Consider the following 20,842-nt stretch of genomic DNA (forward strand, 5'->3'; position numbering starts at 1 on the left):
GCAGACAGTGAGAGACCTTGGAACACTTGACGTTAATTGTATGTGTCCCTCCAGTAAGAGGAGACAGAAAGCGTGTAAGAGCCAGAGGGAATGGAGACACCAAGAAAACAAGGCCTCTAAATCAACATGATAAATGCACATATAAACTCACAGAGATTGGAGCAACTAACATGTATGGAGTCTGCCTGGGTCTGCACCAAATGGGGCCATAGAGATGAAAGAAGTAGTAGACTGACAAGCGTCCACTCCTAAGCTAGTACTCTCCAATATAGAACCACTTGCAAATGGACATTTAGTTTCCTCCCTCCAGGGAATCCCACTGGAGAAACAAACTACTCTTATTATTATCATCATTATTATTATTATTTTACATACCAATCACAGTTTCCCCTCCCTCCTCTCCTTTCAGTCCCTTCCCCCACAACCCATTCTCCACCCTCCACCCACCCCTCACATCTCCTCCATTTCTCTTCAGAGAAGGGCAGACCTTCCTATGGATGTCAAGCAGCCCTAGAGTCTCAAGTTACAGTGAGAGTAGATGCATACTCTCCTAGTAAGGCTAGACAAGATAATCCAGTAGGAGAAAAGGGTCCCAAAGGCAGGTGACCAAGAGACAGCCTTTGCTCCATTTGGAGCCCCACATAAAGACCAAGATACACAACTGTAACATGTGTAAAAGGCCTAGGTCAGTCCGGTGCATGCTTCCTGATTGGTGGTCTAGTCTCTGAGAGCACCTATGGGCCCAGATTAATTGGTTCTGTAGGTTTCTTGTGGTGTCCTTGATCCCTCTGGCTTCTGCAATCCTTCCTCCCCCCTCTTGCACAGGACTCCCTAAACTCTGCTTAATATTCAGCTGTGGGATTCTGCATCGGATTCCATCATTTGCTTGGTGAAACCTCTCTGATGACAATTGAGTTAGGCACCAATCTATGAGTAGCAGAATAGTATTAGGAATCATTACATTGTCTTTTTGTTTGTTTGTTTTTCTTTTTGCCAGTCATGTTTGGTTCTATCCTAGGTCTCTGGAATATCCAGCCTCCATCTGCACAGTGTAAGGGATGGTCTCTCTCTCTCTCTCTCTCTCTCTCTCTCTCTCTCTCTCTCTCTCTCTCTCTCTCTCTCTCTCTGCATGGGTCTTAAGCTGGCCTAATCATTGATTGGTGTCTTAGTCGGGGTTTCTATTCCTGTACAAACATCATGACCAAGAAGCAAATTGGGGAGTAAAGGGTTTATTCAGCTTACACTTTCCACATTGCTGTCATCACCAAAGGATGTCAGGACTGGAACTCAAGCAGGTCAGGAAGCAGGAGCTGAGGCAGAGGCCATGGAGGGATATTACTTACTGGCTTGCTTCCCCTGGATTTCTCAGCCTGCTTTCTCATAGAACCCAACACTACCAGCCCAGGGATGGAACTACTCAAAAGGGGCCTCTCCCACCTTGATCACCAATTGAGAAAATGCCAGCTGGATCTCATGGAAGCATTTTCTCAACTGAAGCTGCTTTCTCTGTGATAACTCCAGCCTGTATCAAGTTGACACAAAACTAGCCAGTACAGTTGGCCATTTCCTCAACTACTGTACCATCTTTAACTCAGCACATCTTGTATGCAAGACCTACTGTAGGTCAAAGGTTGTGTGTTTGAGTTGGTGTCCCAGTCTTGCCTGTTAGAGTATGGCCTGTTCAGACGCCATGTCCCCCATTACTAGGAGTCTTTGCTAGAGTCACCCTTGTAAATTCCCTTATAAATTTCCATTAACCTAGGTTTCAAGATCATCTCAGAAATGTCCCCTAATAACAGTTGTCTTTCCCTCATTCTCCCCTCACCTGATCCCATCCCCAACCTGCCCTCATCCAGGTCCCTTGACCTACTCTTAAGGGTGGGTTATAAGCCCATCAGTAGAGAAATGGCCAATAGAAGAAGAACTCAAAGGCATCTCTGAAGGGTCCTTGTTTCAACATGTTATCTCAGGGCTTTTCTTTTTTCTCTTTTAATTTTATTTTTAAATTTTAATTTATTCATATATTTCCCCTTATCTTTGTACCCTATAGATCCTTTGCATGTGTATTATGGCTTTCAGTTTAGTGTTTTTATAGGGTTCCAGAATGTGCAAATGACTGGGTCTTTAATTCCTGTACCTTCTTTTGAGCTCTTTTCTTTCTGTTGGTTTTATCCAATTCCAATGTGTTAGTTTTTGTTTTTATCTTATTATACTTTATTTATTTTATTGTATTATTGTTCCTTAGAAGCCTGTTGGTTTCCTAATGAGACAGGAAGGGAGTAGAGCCAGATGGCAGGAGAGGAGCTGGAAGAAGCAGAGGGATGCGAAACCATAGTCAAGATATATTGTATGAGAAAAAAATCCTCTACTTTCAGTAAAATCAGGGAAAAGAGTTGTTTGGCTTGTATCCCCATTGAGATTCCATTGAAGAAAACAAATTTCTCATTTGCAAGTAGTTATCAGTTGGAGATAGCTTCTGGGTTAGGGATGGGAGCTGGTGTCCACATCACTCAGCACTGGGACCACATGTGGTGCAGACCAGAGCAGACCCTGTGCATGCTGCCACAGCCTCTGAGTTCCTATGTGTTGGTTCTGCTGTTTTTAAAAGACCTCGTTTCCTTGGTGTCCTTCATCCCCTCTGGTTCTTACACTCTTTCTGCCTCCTATTCTAATAGTCCAGTAATATATAATAGTCTAATAGAGCTCTGAGAGGAGAGATTTGATGCTGCCATCCCTTTAGAACTGAGTATTTCAAGGCCTCTCACTCTGCAAAGTGTATGACTGTGGTTCTCTATCTTTGTTCCCTACTACTGCAGGAGGAAGCTTCTCTAATGATGGCTGGGCAAAGCACTGATCTATGAGTAGAGCAGAATGCATTAGGAGTCATTAGGTTTTCCCATAGGTCCCTGGCCTACCTTGTCTCAGGTTCTTGGCCACCTGACCAGTGTCATATACAGCTTCACTTTTACCATTGTGTCATTGCTGGGACATCCATAGGTTTGACAAGCCATCTTCTCTCTTCTGCTAGCAAGTCTAAGAACTGGAACTAGAAACCATGATTGCTAGGAAACTTTCTCCTTCTTAACTGTGTGCTTCCTCTCCTCCAGCACTTAGCATTTTGCTCTGCTAACTGTTTGCCAGCCATATAGCACCTGAGGGGAAAACTTCTTTCAAGGCCTTTGCTAGCTAACTGGCTATAGCCTGGAGCCTAATACAAGAAGACCGTGCTTGCTAAATGCGTGGTCAGATGGAAGCAAAGGGCAACCTACTCAAAGGCTCTGTTGATCATCCTTAAACCTAGCTCTCTCCCGATTTCCTGGCCACACCAGAACTTTCTACAGTTTTCTTCTGTGGTATTTCTAAGGACTATTTAGGACACCTAAACATTACATCCTCAAGTAGTGTCTGCTCTACAAATTAAATATATGAATGTATGGAATGGAGATGCTAGTAGGTGCTGCATCTCATGGCCCATGCTCTATGGATAAAAACATCCTGTCTATAAAGGCATAAAGGCAGCTCTAAATTACTTAGGGTCTTATCCCTTGGCAGTTCTTACTGTCTTCTTCCCTTGTATTCTAAAGACACTGGTGGGCATTTGGTGCACATGGACTGCCTGATAATAATGTCCCTATCACATAAGTGCCATAACTAAGTACCATTTCCTTTCATTTAAATTAGATAAAACCCAGAGCTGTGGCTTGCAAGTAATGGAAGTCCACTGGGGAAATTAAAAGTTCACAAAGAGCAGACCCATTATAATAAAAGCATTTGCACAGCCAGTGATTCCATCCATCCTGGGGCTTCCTTATTCCTTGGGGTAAGATGAAATATCAAATAAGACGACCTTTGGAAATACTTTGAGGAATTTAGTTTAATTGGAAATAGTGGGAGCATTCCATGATTAGAGTAAACTCTGGGTCATACACAGCAGTGTTATCAGCTTTGTAGAACGAACTATGAAGCATCCATGTCTGCCATGGTTCAGATCTTAGCCTCATTTGTTTCAAGTTTTTTGTCTTCTGCATATAAGCTAACTGTACTTCTAAGACTCATGTCTCTCTCCTGCCCTTGCTCCTGTCTTTCTCTCCTGTATCCCAATGGTTCTACTATTTAGTGGTAACTAAATCAAGCCAGTTGAAGACCTTCAAATCATTTCTATTGAGACTTAAGGTAAAACCAAAAATCAAACAGAGTAGGTGGTAGACAACAGAAATACTATCCTGTAAGTAGAACAGCCATAATCCTACCTTCCTCAGCACATCCCTCTGTATCTGCTCATGCATAAGCACTTCACATGTGTGCTCTCCTTTAACCCTCATGGGCCTGTTCTGTGGGTGTCATCCAATAACGTCACAGATGAGGAGGCTACACTAGAGAACTCCCCCTAGCCCAGGTTACTGTAATAGATTTCAGATAGGATTACCTATAATATAGAGGTAGAGGTTATAGTTAGCTCCTAAGTACTATTCCACTGTTCCCTGGCTTGAAGGTTAGGTTCCTGAACATAAAACTGAGGACACAGACAAAGGTAATATCACCCCTTAAAGGCCATGGTATTAATGACGTATCTTTGTACTTATAGCAGTACTTGAATAATATCACATTTCTGAAACTGGTTTTACAGTTGTTCAATCTGCCTTTACTTTCTCACTTTTATATTTTTAGATGCATCATCCCATTCAGATGAAACCTGCAGATAGTGAAAAGTCAAACGGTAGGTGTCGACCAACTGTCTGATTGAGTAGTGCCTGCTACTTTAGATTACTTCAGGTTGGGGAGGGGGCCAGCTCTAGCTGTTGTTCCCTCTGGAAGGTGGACAGCTACTGTGGAGAAGACTGTGGCAAGGGACAATCTTCCACGACCTCTGCTTAGGCCTTGCTCTATGTGGTGGCCTTGTGGGATCTGGTAGTATTGGTGTACTCCTGGTACAACACAGAAACACCTAATGGATGGGAAGAACACGAGCGGAAAGTAAGTAGCCCATAAAGAACAGGCTACCACTTTTTGTCTCTCATTACTCCTCTTTGACTGTCTTATATTCTTCTCTAAACTGTACCAATACATTTGCATCAGGATCCATTCAGAATTAAGTCTGCTGATTAAAGGAACATACATTTGCAGAATAAATGTGTATTTGATGAGATCTATAATAAAATTGAGGTTCGCCTCTTCAAGGCACTTCAGAGTTGATAGTCCATATTTTTATCAAGTTTTTGCTCCCCTCTCTATAAGCCTCCTATCCAGGTTTTGTTCTTTTTAACTTTCTAAAATGTATTTTCAAAAGAACTATTCACCGTCGTGGACCACAGAGCTCCTCTGTCCCCCAGGTAATCAGCCTTGTTTCCTTCCAGCAGGCAGCTTCGCACCTCATTAATTAGTAATCAGGGCAGAAGCCATGCACTTAGAGATCTATATATCTGCAAATGTAAATTATGATTGGGCTTGGAGTCTCTCCACGAGGTAGTTTATGGCTAATTGCAGTGCATCCCATTTTCTGGCTTCTTCACAGACTGGAAAGTTTGGAAGAGAACTCCCAAGTTGTCCCAAGGGCTGCCAGCACTGGTTTGTCAGACAGGACTTATTCTCGGTCACTTACCCTCTTCTGAGCAGATGCTGTTGCCTTTCTCGTACCTTCCACAACTGTCCAGTCTCCCTCCCTATACTGCTGTAGTGTAAACACTGGTGTTTATCACAAGAAACTTCCAAAAGACTACCACTTCTTTGTGTGAGACCATGATCAGATTCCTAACTAACTTCCTTCCTTCCTTCCTTCCTTCCTTCCTTCCTTCCTTCCTTCCTTAGCTACTCATATATCATTTACTGTGTACCAGGAAAGATGTCTAGGGAATACCATTGCAACAGTAAATATGAAGAAAATAAAAAAAAAAGACTATGACCCTGACAGGAAACTTTATTCATTTTAATGACTTAATACCTAATTATAGTCCTAAAACATGGAAATTTGCATCTGCTCATTCATAAAAAGGGAATAGTGGTAACTACTGCCTTATGGCTTGGCTTTTTGTTTCCTCTTGAATCTCAAAATAAGATGTTTGCAACAGTCTTTATAAATGATGGAGACACCTTGGTTTTTGTTGTTGTTGTCTTTTGGTTGGTTGGTTTGTTTATTTTTGAGACAGGATCTTTCTGGGTACTCCTGTCTGTCCTGGAACTTGCTCTATAGACCAAGCTGGCCTCAAACTCAGAGATCTGCCTCTGCCTCCTAAATGCTAGGATTAGAGGCTTGCACCACCATGGCCCAGATGACAGAACACATATTAAAGTGTTAATTATTACCTCCCAGAGGTATGCCGGGGCTGTATATCATTCTTTGCTGAGCACACCTTCCTCTAAAGGTAGCGATTTCTGCCCCAGACACGCCCATATACTCTTCTCCCTTAATAGCAACAGATAAATCATGGGGGACAAATCCTGTCAGTTTACGTCTTCATGGAGTTTCTAGCCACCAAGAGATGCTCTACCTATCCTTTGACTCCAGACTTCTCTAAATTATTTTGAAGCATAAGTCATGGAATGAAAGTCTGTTGTAAGGGGTCTGTCTTATTTTTTTAGCTTTAGGTTGTATTTATAAACTCACGAATCATATATTTGATGTTGAGCACATAGGACCATAAATGCCCAGTATTTATGGTATATTTTCTTCTCAGTATTGTCTACTGTTCGTGTGTGTAACCCTTTCCTGCCAAGAGTCCTCAGTGATTGTGCTGTTTGTATTCTCCAGTGTCAACCCTGGACACAGTATTTGCTTAAGTCTACTGCAGACCAAACCATTTGCTCCAGATTTTTCATGATCTCAAAAGCTGAGGAGGATTTGGGTTTCCTTATTACTACAATAAAAAGCATCTTAAAATGCCCCTTTTGAGGGAATTGTACAGGGCAGTAGATAAGCAAGCTTCAACATGTACCAAGGAACCAAATGAATGAGCCTAGGGGGCATTTTGTACTCACATCACCACATTCATAAAATGTATTTAATCCACTTTCAGAAGTCCTTCAAGTTTCAACCTTGCTCAGAAGTTCAAAGTGTGTTTCGAATATCAAGGCAATCTCTTAACTGTGACCATCACCCCCCCCACACACACAAACATAAACAAAGAGGGAGGAGGGGGAACATAGTAAGGAAATGCTAGATCAAAACAAGACTAAAACACATCAGGGAAAATGCCACCTCCTACGGCTCCGTGTCCAGTACCTAGGGCTTTCAAGTGAAATGACTCAGGTGTCTAAGGCTTGCAGCTTTACTGGCTGTAACATACATCTCTTTGTGAGCTGATTCTTCCATATATTTAGCTCTGCTTGGGAGATGTCTCATCTCCAACATCTTTTAGTCTTCACTACAACCAGGCTTCACTTTCGCAGCTTCATGGAATGGCCTCTCATGGCCTTTTCACAGACTCCACATGTTGCCTGGCCTCAGTTGCTCTCTAAAATTATGGAGAATGACCTTAGTCACTCTTTAAAACTATGGAGAAAGAGTGTACGACCCCCTCCCTCCTGAATCTTTCATGTCTTCAAATCCAGTACCATCTGGATTAACTGCCAAGTTAACTGCCAGCTTAAGATAGACCTTTGTCCCATTTTCTGCATTATCAGTATCTTTTATGGGTTGAAGCACTTGCTGTCTATGGGCAAGCAATTCTTAGGCCCTCTCCTTTCACAAGCTGGAATCTTAGTTGGATGGAGTCTATTCCTGACATCATCCTTCTTATTGTTCCAGTACAGAGCAGGAGGCCTCCCTTTCATGGCCTTATTCTCCTGAACAATCAGTCTCTCTTTTAGCACAAGCCTTAGCTGAAACATTCAGCTTCCTAGTGCTCTGTTTCTATCCAAGCTATATATGCTTTCTTTCTTGCTGCCCATTTGTTCTTTTGTATTGTAGGACTCCATAAGAGGTTTTAGTGATTGTCAGGCCGCAGATGCAACATTGTGCTGATTTGACATTTTCTCTACCAAAGAAATTAGGCGTTTGTTTGTTTGTTTGTTTGTTTGTTTGTTTGTTTGTTTTGGAGACAGAGTCTCTCTGTGTGGCCCTGGTTGTTCTGGAATTCACTACATAGACCAGGCTGGCTTCCAACTCACAGATACATCAGCTTCTGCCTTCTAAATGCTGGGATTAAACACCTAGCAGTCCATTTCTTTTCAATTTAGCCTCACAGAGATTCTCAGGAGATAGACAGAAAACAGCCAGATTCTTTGCCAAAATATCATAGAAGAAATGGCCTGTAGCTGTGTTGCTAATAAGGTTGTTATTCCCTGTGAAGCCTCTTGAGCTGGGTCTTTACTATCTCAGCACTGCTGGCTTCACCGACCCATTAGAACATACAACACTTAACTACTTTTCTAGTCCAAAGGTTCAAAGTCTTCCTATCACTTCAAAAAGCAACATGCCCACGTTCTTCTCAAAAACAATACTCTCTGGTACCAATTTCTGTGTTGGTTACTTTTCTGTTGCTCTGAAAAAAAAAAAAAAAAAAAAAAAGCCATGACTAAAGGCAATTTAAGGATGAAAGGGTTTATTTGGGCTTATAGTTTCAGGGGAGGCATGGTGGCATGAGAGCAGAGCAGGACGCTGAGAGATCAAGTCTCAAGCCCTCAACCACACATAGGAACCAGGGCCCTGGAAGTGAGGTGGAGCTGTAGAGCTGTAGAGCTGTCAGAGCTCATCTCCAGTGACATGCCTCCTCCAGTAAGACTCTAAAAGGCTCCAGAACCTTCTCCAAAGAACCAGGCTTCCCAGAGGGGAAATGTATCAAACAGACCACCGCAGAGAGATAATGCTGCTGGGTTATACTAATGGCAAATCAGCAGTGTAGTTCACAAACTGCCTTCTAAATGGCCCTGGCCTGTCACACCCATACTGTTTACATGACAGAATAGGCCTATACACAGACCGAGAACCCACAAACCTACACATAGGGTGAGGCTCCTTTGCCTTGATTTTCTGAATTTTTTTATTAAAAAAGTCAAAACCATGAGAGCAGATTTACAATTATATTTCAAGAACTCTATTATGGGAGTTCAAATGGAACTTTGTCTTGCATAGATATGAACAACTCATAGTTCCCTTTGGACCTAACTTAGGAATCAGAAGAAATGCACACTTTTCTAACTCGTGTTGCAGTCTTTTCTGATTGCTCATGGCATTTCTGACAGGTAAGCATAGCTTCAGAAGCATAAAAAAAAAAAAAAACCACAAACATTTCTTTGGTTCAGACTCTCTGAATAGCTCCTATAGCAGTGAAAGAAGTATAATGAGCTCTAATTGCACTTGTATTGAGTTTGCTGACATTTATGTATAGCACAAAGAACTCATCACAGCTAGAGAGTTGCCGTCTTCATTATCTGTGTGCTCAGATTTTGAAATTCTCTATTTTCTGAGCAAGGACTGCTAATCAAGATCACTTAGTTATGGACAAGTGAATTCCAGCAAGACAGTCACCATTGAATCCCTAGCCACTACAGCCTGATATAGGGAATCTTTAGTGAGCCCAGAAATGTTAGATGCTTGTACATCAGCCCTGCACTTTTGGATCTTACTGAATGGACTTCCTAAACCTGGAATGCTTCCTATAACCCATCACCCTTTAAAAGGTGCCATTAAATCTGCATCCTCCAGAACTCCTGGAACTAAACCACCAACCAAAGAGTACACATGGCTCCAGCTGCATATGTAGCAGAGGATGGCCCTATCTGGTATCAATGGGAGGGGTGGCCCTTGGTCCTGTGGAGGCCCAGCGTAGGGGAATGCTAGGGCAGTGAGGCAGGAGTGGGTGAAAGGGTGGGGGAGCACCCTCATAGAAGCAGGGGGAGCGGGAGGGGATAGTGAATTAGTGGAGGGGAAACCTGGGAGGAGGATAACATTTGAAATATAAATAAAGTAACCGAAAGAAAATAAATAAATCTGCATCCTCTCTTACATTCATGCTAATCCATGCTTTTTTTTTCTGTGCTGCTATCCCAAATATCCAAAGAGAGAAAAAAAAATACTACTCCAGATAAGTAATAATTGATGGTGTACCTAATGTGAACACTTTAACGGAATTCAGCTTTCTTGTTAGTTTTCTACTATAGAAAACTGAACAATCATGAGAAGTGTGTCTGAGGAGTTATGGATAAGAGGGCTTTCATTAACTAGCAGAAGCACAGTTACTTTCTTCCATTCTGTGTACCGTATATTTTTCTGCACCATGCAGCTTTCTCTCTTCAGTCAGCTCTCAGTCCTCTTAATATGAAGTAGAAGGTACCATCTGTGCAAAACTTCAACACAGCTGCTGAAGGTAGTGATGTGATGAGTGAGGGAGAGCTGAAGCAGGAGCTCACCTCTTGTGCTGTGCTTGGCTCTCATTGGCTACAGCCAGTGTTGACTGTTGCCATGCTCCTGATTTCAAGGAAGATGCTCTATAGAGAGAACATAGAACACCTTCTGTATTAGCCTTCCAATCTTACAGTGTGTTGAGGAACCTAGAATCCAAAAATGCTAATCAAGACCTGTCTTTTTTTCTCAAGGCTCTGAAACTTATGTGTCTTTTTGTCAAGCTTAGAGCTAGTCGAAGTCATGGTAACTATTTTCATGGGAAGGTGAAAACCTTCAAAGCCACCATTGAAAATAGGAATCACTCAGTATTTTCATGCACTCACTTTTTGATTTAACAGAAGATGGGAAAATAATTTTGAAATTCAAAGTGGAACCACTTGAAGATTTGGAGGCAGTAATTAAATGCCATATGTTAGCACCAACACATTGGAAAGTTGTTAATTAATTCAAGCAGCCCAAATCCAGGTGTGACATTGACAGATTGTATACCAGGGTGTTAGCACAGACTTACAATTAGGGATGTTTTAAAAATGAAGTTTCTAGACCTCTAACTTGAAGAAGTTACCCTTTTACTCAAAATATTAACCCTTTCTTATTCTCCCATGAGAGAAGATGTTTTATTGAGCACTGGCCTGGAGGCTGTGGTTCTGTTGTTGTTATCTATGAGGTAGGCAGCATTCCATATGTGAAAGTCAATCCCTGCTTAGCTCATTAGCATCCTTGGGAAAAATGGTTTTCCCCCGAAGAGAAGGGAACTTACTTTTGTTTTTAAATTCCCCTAAAGCACCTACCAGACTACCCTGGATACCATAGATTGATTTAAGCAATCCATAATTTCACTGATTAAAAATTAAATACTAGCCTAACACAGAGAAGAAGAAATGAACATTTTTGCTAGCATGCAGAGGCCCCTCCCCCTTTTTCTTAGCTAATGTTATTTTAAAGGAGGATTGTCTTCCTCCTTGGAATCTGCTTGAGTTTATTCTTAGTGGTACCCAGAAGTCAACATCTTCTCTGAAGTGATTTCCATTTTCAGAGTCCTCATCTTACAGAGGGGGTGTCCTATGTTAGCTTACTCAGGATCTGCATGTGCATTTACTATGGTACTACTCTGGAACCCAAAATGTACAAATAGTTTTAGCTAAACACTGTAATTACAAGTTTGGCAGTGAAATTAGAAACCAAATAAAATTTTTTGATTCTGCTTTTATTTTAAAGAACTAAAGCAAGTTTCTTCAAGGTAAGAAATATGACAGGATTTTTTTTTCTCATACAGCTGCCAGCCATAGTTGGGTAGGCATAGGAGTCCTGAGCAGAAAATAGTAAAAATTGGAGACTAATAGTCTTTCCCTTCCTTCTCCATCCATTTACACATCTCCATCATGGGGGGGGGGGGGGCGGTGCCCCATCCTTACAGGGTCTACTGCCCATAATGCTCTGTATTCAGGGGCCAGCTCACAGGTAGCCTATGATCAATCGTACAGGTCAGGAGACTATAAAGACTCCTTATAAAGAGATCTGAGGTTGCTGAAGCTTGGTGCCCTGGATCACTAGGTTTTTGCTAAATCACAGTAGATCACTGGTATTTCACTTCTTCCAAAGGTATAAAAAGAACAGTACTTAAAGGTTTTTATCCAAATAAAAAATCCAAATAAATAGCCCATCCAGTGATGTTTAAGTCTATCACTTTCCTTATCACTGAGCTCATTCTCTGATCTTAAGATTTGTTTTCTTTTTCAGATGTGCCATTGTGTTCTTGACTTTGTCCCTTATATGTTCAGTACCTTCTTTCCCCACTCCCACTACGTGTGTCTCTAGATTCTGCCTTTATTTCCTAAGTTTCATCTCAGGAGGACATTAAAAGATCCCTAGACCTCTGAGTTGTCTTAGAAAGTGCCTGGGTGTAAGAAGGGCATTGTGCACACTGCTCTAGCACCCCAGTTCTTGCATTAACTGAAGCACGAAGCCTGTTGCCTTCTCGGCAGTGCTAAGGAAAAAGAAAGTAAAGGAAGCTTAGCTGACAAAGGTGAGATGATTAGCAGGGCTACATTACAAATCAATGAAAGTACTAAAACAGAGAGTAAGATTCCTTGTAATCATTCCTCCTGCCTTTAAGGCTCATCTGCCTCCTCCAGCTTGGGAGAAACAGTGAAGGAACAAGAACCCTGGGCGGGGGCAGGAAAGTGGGATGTGTCCATATTAGATCACACACTTCCTAAATGACCCTAGGAAAGTTGGTTTCCCTCGTAAGGACTCAGAGTCTGTCTTATACACAGATGGAATACGTCCTCTTTTTATTACATGGAATTCTAGGACACAGAACATCTAGCTTCTTCATTTAGCTTCTTCAGAGCTGCACTTACCAATATAATAGATATGAAAGGCTTTGAAAATTTAAATTAAAATGATATAGCATTAAAAAGTCTGTTTCTCAATCATCCTTTTAAATGTTCTGTGAGGTCACTCACATGGCACTGCTGCATATGAGGCAGCACAGACATAGGACTTGGGCTCAGTGTTGCTTAGAGTAAGTCACTGAGTTGCAGCAGTCCCAGAGGACTCCTGTCCATGCCTTAACCTGAGTTCCAGGGGACCAGCACCCAGAAAATCCACAGAAACAATGACTCTTCACATGGAAACTCGACCTGCCCTACACAGGCTAAAAGACACCAAAGTAACTGTCACTTTTAAACAGCAATGGCAAGATGATGGTGTAGCCTCAGTAACAAAGGCTATGCACACACTGACTGATCCAGGTCTCTGCTGTGGCTATCTCTCTCCTCCCTGACCCACACTTAATTCTGAGAAACAGATAAAGTGAAGCAGGAAGATAAACAGGTCTTATCTCTAGGGGCATCTCAGACATCTTTTACAAGGGCCTCTCTCCTAGAAAGGCTGCAAGCACTGTCCTGAAATCAGTTGTAATTTGGCCTTATAGGATATATATATACATACATATTTTTTTTTCCTCCTTGCTCTTCTGTTTTGGGTTTGCCCCTACCAGGGATGATTCTCAAGGAACAACAATTTTCTCCTCTAGAAAAATCAACTTGTGCTTCAAGTGTAAGCAGTCTGACTAGTTAGACGCTAAACAGATTGTTTTTGAGGTCAGAGCAGGAAAGAGGTGAGAATGGGACGTGCAGGAGTAAGGGCAGATACAAGTATGCAGTTAGCTTTAAGACTGATTCATTCTCTCATGGCCAAGCTTAGCCTGGTGTGGTAACGAATGATTGGTTACACGAGAAAGAGATTACATGGCCTTTGTTCGTTTGTTATTTTTATCTCCTAGCTGTGGAAGACAGAAAATTGTTCATAGGAATGGTTTCCAAGAAATGTAACGAGAATGATATCAGAGTGATGTTTTCTCCATTCGGTCAGATAGAAGAATGCCGGATTCTCCGGGGACCTGATGGGCTGAGTCGAGGTGAGTGTGTTCTCTGTAAAGTCTTTTTCTTTAGGTGCTAATTGGAACTCTGTGTCACAGTCAAGGGAGGTGTAGACATCGTAGGCATCACATACAGCAGGGGTCAGCTTGCAGTACATCACATGTGATCAAGTCATCCAACCTGAACTTTTCTCTGTAACCAAAATGATCATGTCTTACATGTCCAGGTGAAAAGGTCTGAGTGCCAACATATTAGCCCAGGTCCCATGGAACGCTGTCAGGCTGCTCTACATCTTCCCCCCTTTCATCCTCAAATTGAGAACATTTGGGCGACAAGGAGAGAAGTGGAGGATGGAAATGGATGCTCAGCCAGACTTTTCTCTGCTTGTCCATTCGGGCTGTAGAAGATATGGTCCTCGTGATAGCCATACAAGCCTAGAGAGAGTGTCACACTCACGCAGTGCAGAACAGAAAGAGTACCTCCCAGGGACGAGACCTGTCCTGCCCTGTCTTATCCAGCCTCTGGTCGGTCCCCAGTCCCACCCTGCAAGTGGTAGAAAAGTGACTTTGACCTGAGGAAAATCATAAACTCTTCTTTTGCCACAATGGAAGCAAAAGGTGTGTTTAGAGCCCTGGGGAATGCGACAGTTTTGTGAGCCACTGTAGGAATCAGTGGGGATTACCGTTCTCTTTCCAGACCCTCCTCCTCCTTAACAAGACCATGTACCCACATCCTTAAACTACAAGAAGGTTGACAGTATGTATCAACACTTACTCTGACTGTACTTTTCCAAGTCAATCTAAAGAATTGTATATGTCAAACATTTTTCAGTTTGTCAATAAGTCTTCATTTTGCAGTGCAGTTCCCATGGAGCTAATTAAGAACTGTGCTCATTCTCACGCTCAGGCCAGCTCTGTACCCACACCATTCACTGAAAGAAATGGCCAGGCCATACATGTCACGGTAGTCATTTCTACCTGCCTCACTGGGGTTACCTAATCAAAACTGAGAGGAAGGTTTTCCTTTCCATCTTAGGCATAAAGCTTCATGTTGTCAGCTCCTAGGACTAAAATCTCAGAGGACCAAAGTCTCACCCACATCCACCTCCAAAGGTCCTAATGGAGACCGTCAGGAGAAGAGGGGATAGAATGGCACCAGCTCTTGACTCTGGTTCTGGGGGTGCAGGGAGCAGTGTGAAGCCATAAGTCATTTATTCTGTCACCTCAGAAACACATGTTATCTAAGCCTAACAGCAAGGCTGAATGTCTAAATGCTGAAGAAGATACTGAATGTCACCCTTGAACAACAGACTTAGTAGTACCTGAAACAAGGAATGCAGGGAGCATGAAGATGACAGAAAAAGAGAGGGAGGCAGGGAAATTTAAATAGAGTGGAGCTTATAGTTGCTCAGGGGTCAGTGAGACTTAACTTTCAGTCCCAGAATTTGAACCTTAGTCCATTTGCTTTCCTATTCCTGTCTCTTAATTTACCCATTCAGAAGCTGGCAGCAGGAAAGTGTGTGTCCTGCTTCTCTCACAGGGCAGCATTAGTTCCCAGTCACTGGCTCCTCCCACACCTACTGTCTGGATGGGCGCATAGAGACCATGAGTGCGAAGCTGTGTGCTAGCTTCCTGCCTTCCTGATGCTTAGCTTAGACAGCTAAGAAGTGACCCTCTGGCTCACTGCCTCTGCCATGCAGGGAAAGAAAGGAAAGTGGGTTGAGATGTTCTGGGTGTCTTTAGGTTTACATTGCTGTTCATAGGAAAGAGCAGAACAGTCACTACTCAATAGGAGAACTTAGCCATTCAGGTGATTAACCAACACATGAAGCTTTCAGGTCTCTATGCTGATGAGTGGTGTCCTAAGTCAACATGTCTGAGGAGCGTTGGCAGTGCGCTAGCAGCAGGAAAGTGTGTGTCCTGCTTCTCTCACAGGGCAGCATTAGTTCCCAGTCACTGGCTCCTCCCACACCTACTCTCTGGATGGGCTCCCAGAAGGAGCCAGTTCCTATAGTAAGCTATAGGAGCCTTGTCAGTGTACATTTTTCAGTTAGTAGGACCTACGGACTTCTGGCCACAGGGTCCTGCTCCTGAATCACTGTATTTGATAAAAGAATAATTCTCTTTCATGGTACGATTTTATTCTCAAAGGAATTTCAGTTTTCAATAAAATATTAGTAAGTGTCTCCCACTAGTGATACTCCAGATGAAAGGCACTTGGCATTTTTTCCCTCAGTGTCTGTTGCTAGCTCAGCTGCTGAAAAAGTAATAACAAATCAAAATCAAGTGAAATGAAAGCATGGCTGCTCTGGAGTACCTTATATGAACCAGGGTATCCACTACTCAGTAAGACTGCTTCTACGGTAGACAGTTAATGATGACAGAGGTAAGGTGCAGTCGGGGGTTAGCCACTTACCTTTTGTCTGGGTTTACTCATTTCACCTATAAATGTGAAGATTAGTCAAGCAGAGACTACCAAGATTAGTGGTAGTCCCCTAGCACTCCACCTCTGCCACATCAGCCATTTGGGTTCCTCCTGAAACATTTCAACCACTTTCCTGCCCTGCATGGCAGAGGCAGTGAGCCAGCGGGTCACTTCCTAGCTGTCTAAGCCAAGCATCAGGAAGGCAGGAAGCTAGCACACAGCTTCGCACTCATGGTCTCTATGCGCCCATCCAGACAGTAGGTGTGGGAGGAGCCAGTGACTGGGAACTAATGCTGCCCTGTGAGAGAAGCAGGACACACACTTTCCTGCTGCCAGCGCACTGCCAACGCTCCTCAGACATGTTGACTTAGGACACCACTCATCAGCATAGAGACCTGAAAGCTGCAGGACTCAGAGTGCCTATCGAAGCCGATTTATACTTTCTATCAGAGCCATTATCCTTGGGGGATGGGGAAAACAAAACTCAAACTTCACTGTCACTAGTCCATGTCCTAGGACAGACACTCTCAGGAAACAGTTGTTAACTGTCTACATGGAAACAACTTGCCACTCACATAGAACTACCTACCAAATATTCTGGCTCATCAATACAAAGGGCAGTATGCCAAATCTAAGGTCTTTCCTCCACTGGGGACGGTCACTCACTCTGCTGCCTCTCCTGTTTTTGAAAGCATGTTGCTCATCACTTTCAGACAGCTTCACATCAATAGCTACACCATTGTGCAAGGACAGCTGCACCTCTCAGACACCTGACAGCTCTCCAGGAGAAAACAAGTAGGCCACCACAACCCATCTGTGGCATTTCCAGTGAGACATTTATGCTCAAAAGCAAGCTGGAAGCTTCCACACCGAATGCACATGTTTAACAGTGTTACCTTAGGACATTGAACTTAAATAAACATGTTCTCACTGATACCTACAGTCACAAAGGTTACTGAGATCTAACCTTTGAGATTTTTGTGCACAAGAACAGTTGAGTATACTTAGAGTCAGTAGAACAAGTTCATTTCATTTTTCTTTCCCACAAACTGTCATAGAATCTTCACTACCACTTAAGGTAGCTTTCTTTCTCCTTGTATAAGAGTACTCCAGCTGTGTTCCAGCATTCCCTTGCCTAGACCCTTAACACATGAATGTTTTCAGGGAAGAGCACAGACTGGGCTTAGCAGTTAAGTCCCTGTTTGTCCCTTGTTTGTATTCAAGCAGTATATTAAGATAGGGCTTCGGAATGTTCGGTACAGGTGTATGGACTAGACTGTATTGATCAGCTTAGTGTTGCCCACCCAGTACCTAAATATTCATCTGCATTGTAAACCTTCATCACATGTCTCATGGAATACTGACTACATTATGCCATCTTGTTCCAAATAATCTTCCAGCCCCATGTAAGAGATGAGATCTTCCAGCTGCTAAGTGGGTCCTAGTCTGACCCAAATTCAGATGATTGATGTGTTAATGTTTTCAATATCCTAACCCAACATTGACAGATTAGATTACTAATGCACGGGCCCAAGTGTTATGTGGTACTGTGTGCTTGACCTTCCGGCCAGTGCTGAAAGACACAGCAAACAGTGGCTGCAGTCATCCTTTGTCAGGTGATAATTAATTTGTAAGTAACTATTTCGTCCTTTAAAGCCTCCTTCATGCTGTACAGTAACTTAAATCATGTTTCTTCTATTTGAGATACAGCAAGCTCTGTACCCCTTTGAAAGAGGCACAAGAACAAGAGACCCTGGCATCCTTCAGGCTTTTAAAAGGACTTCTAACTTTGGGGTTTCTTTGGGTTTCAGTTTTGGTCCTTTTATTTGGAGCAAGAATTCATTTAGTTCTATAAAATTCTCTTGACCACTATTAGTGGGTGGTGGTGGCACACATGGGAGGCAGAGACCAGCAGATCTCTTGAGTTCAAGGCCAGCCTATTATACAGAGCAAGTTCCAGTACACAGAAAAACCCTGTCTTGGAAAAAGAAAAGAAATGGGGAAAGATGCCTTTTTTATTGAAATGGCAAGTGTGGTAGACCTATCCCAAGCACTCCACCCTCTATGAAGAGGGCTTTGAGCTTTCCTTAGATCCTGTCTGTAGGAGGAAAGCTCTTTGAAGCCTTTCCCTGGTCAGTCATCTCTCTGTCTTAGCAGCAAGAAGGCAGTCTCACTGAAATAAGAAAAATTCTATTCCTCATTCCTAGTAATAATCTCTGACATTCTCAAAGGGGAGACAATAATTACACGTAACTACAAGTTAGCCACAAAATCTGTTTTTCTTTTATATGTATTCAGCAGTTTTAAGACAGTGGTGTGCATATATGATACTATATCCAAACCAGAAATGAGTAGTGTGTATTTTTTTCCTCCAGTCTGATTTCTCTGGCATTGAGGTCAGTTACAAGAGGACTAGTTGCCAAGATGGTACATTTACAGTCCTAAATAGTTAAGGCACTGTCCTGTAAGGACTCAGTCAGTGCCACTTCATGCAGAAGGGAGGACTGGTTGAGACTAAGGTACTTCTGACTCAGCTGTAGAAAAGGCAGAGGCCAGTTTTCATAGTAGAGCTCCTATGGTCCTATGTTGATAGAGTCACACTTTAGAGACCTGGGGCTGGAGCCACTACCATGTTTGTACTTGCATTGGAAATAACTTAGAATATATGCATATAACTGCCACAGCCTCTCGTGATAGAAATCACAAAGGTTAACAAGATTCACTATTCCAAACACCAGTTGACTCCCAGTTGCTTAACTGCATACAGAGTAAAATTCTTCACCATGCATTCCCACTTTTTAAACGACACATTTTTTTTTCCTCCTAATTGAGTACAGAACACAGTAAAGAATTTGACAGAAGCCCCTAAGGAGATGGCTTCTCTCTTTTCCCACACACTGCCAGTAGAATAAAAAGGTTAAGGAAGCCATCACATTTGTCAGGTCATTTTTTGAATGGGTTAGTATTGTAAAATTAGAAGCACTGTTCTGGTTTTTAATTGCAGAGGGCAGTGGTTTGAAATGATAGAGATTTTATTATGCCTGCTAATTGCTTTATCTTTCTCACAATGGTTACTTACAAGTTACTTATGTGAAATTGTGATAAGTGAGTAAGCTTGCCTTATTGATTCTTATTGACATTTTACATGTTTCTTATGCATGTTTAACCTCCATTTGGAAACTGTCAGCTTGGCACACATTCCTTACATACTATGAGCAAACAAAGTGAATATAACAGTCTCCGTGACCATTAAAGCAGATCTAGTCCCTGCTTCATATGCTTTCAGACAGATCTCTGCTACGTGGTTTGGCCTTCATTGTAGTCTCAAGGCAAGAAGTGGAAAAATTAAAATCTCTTTAGTTTTATTTCCTCTGTAATTTTAGTGATAATCATTTTGAAGCCGTATTACTTTGAAACAGATGATAAATTTAAGGCTATAATTTCAGACCTTAATATCAATATGGAGTCCAGCGGAGGCACTGTCATCTCTCTCACACACTGTTACACATGTGGTCTAGACACCTGAGAGAGAGAAAAGGCCATTGTTTCTGTGGATGACGTGCTACAGTCCTGTCTAGGCACATGCAACATGTTTAAATAGGAGGCTTTGTCACTGCTGTCTGTCAGAGAACTGCATGCACCAGCTCAGTACTCAAGCTGGACTTGGTGCTTGCTTCTTAAGATCTTCTCAACTAATGGGGGGATGTGGGGCGACCTCCCTGTATTCTAGGAACTTTTCATAACATGTTGCAAAAAAACCGCATTTAGCTCCTTTTATGACTGGATGCCATTGTGCACTGGGGATGGTGGACATGTACTGCTTTCTCTTAGTGCTGTTTGATTAGAAGGCACTATAGCAATATTGGTTTGATATTCTCACCAGGTATATAGTACAAGACAAAAGAAGAAAATATATTTATGACTAATTTACATAAACCAAACAATCTGCTGGTTGTTTGAATGTAGAATGTTCTGTTTTGTTTATGGGCCACAGGGGCAACAATCTCATCCTGCTGATGCCAGAATCCTGTTTTCATGCATTTGCTGTGAGATGACAATAAGCTTCCGCCTCTCAGTGTTTAGATCTGCTTCATTTGGAAATCTTTTAAGTAGTAATAATAATAATGTTTTCAGGAAATTGAGTGGAACACTAAATTATTCGCTGATACCTAAGTTCAAACTGTGCAAGGCTAAAGAAGCTAGAAAATCAATGCACTTTTAAAGTCATTAGAGATCATAAATGAAATAAGTCTGCATTGCTTTAGCTAAGCTTTTAGTGTGCTGTGGCATTATTATAAAATCAGCCTAAATCTGCATTAATTTCACAGCCTTTTTCTCTAACAAGCCCAAGGGTACATGATGAATAAAATGTAAATTTCACAAGGCAGTGTTTTTATGGTACAAAGAGCAATGAGCCAAGTACTTCAAGTGGTGGCCTGCATGGTGGCCAGTGCTGCCATCTGAAGCAGGAATCCATAGCTATGGATGCTAGCTATTTTATAGCACTAGATAAAATAAACACAGGAAGCTTTATAGATCTCAGTAGATGTTCAGAGAAATGTGCATTGTCTTGTGTGTGTTAAACTTTAGGTCCAATCTCTCATTCCTTTCAGAATAGTTAAAACTTCCAAAGTCATGAGAATTTTGTACAAATTACAGTTTTTGTAATTTATTTCATTTGCACTGTTGAATT

General features: G+C 42.1%; 1 protein-coding gene across 23 annotated transcripts in view; it reads left to right on the plus strand.

Moving 5' to 3' along the window:
• Celf2 (CUGBP Elav-like family member 2) overlaps positions 1 to 20,842 on the plus strand; it is an 856,147-nt gene that overhangs the window by 770,612 nt on the left and 64,693 nt on the right. For all 23 annotated transcript variants that reach the window (XM_029471522.2, XM_029471494.2, XM_029471516.2 and 20 more), the window contains 2 exons: positions 4,669 to 4,717; positions 13,629 to 13,763. In XM_029471522.2, coding sequence (XP_029327382.1) covers positions 4,669 to 4,717; positions 13,629 to 13,763 — 184 coding nt within the window. The remainder of the gene's footprint in view (positions 1 to 4,668; positions 4,718 to 13,628; positions 13,764 to 20,842) is intronic.

The sequence above is a fragment of the Mus caroli genome, unplaced genomic scaffold, assembly GCF_978045245.1.
Source record: "Mus caroli unplaced genomic scaffold, Mus_caroli_1 scaffold_2, whole genome shotgun sequence".
NCBI lineage: Eukaryota > Metazoa > Chordata > Mammalia > Rodentia > Muridae > Mus > Mus caroli.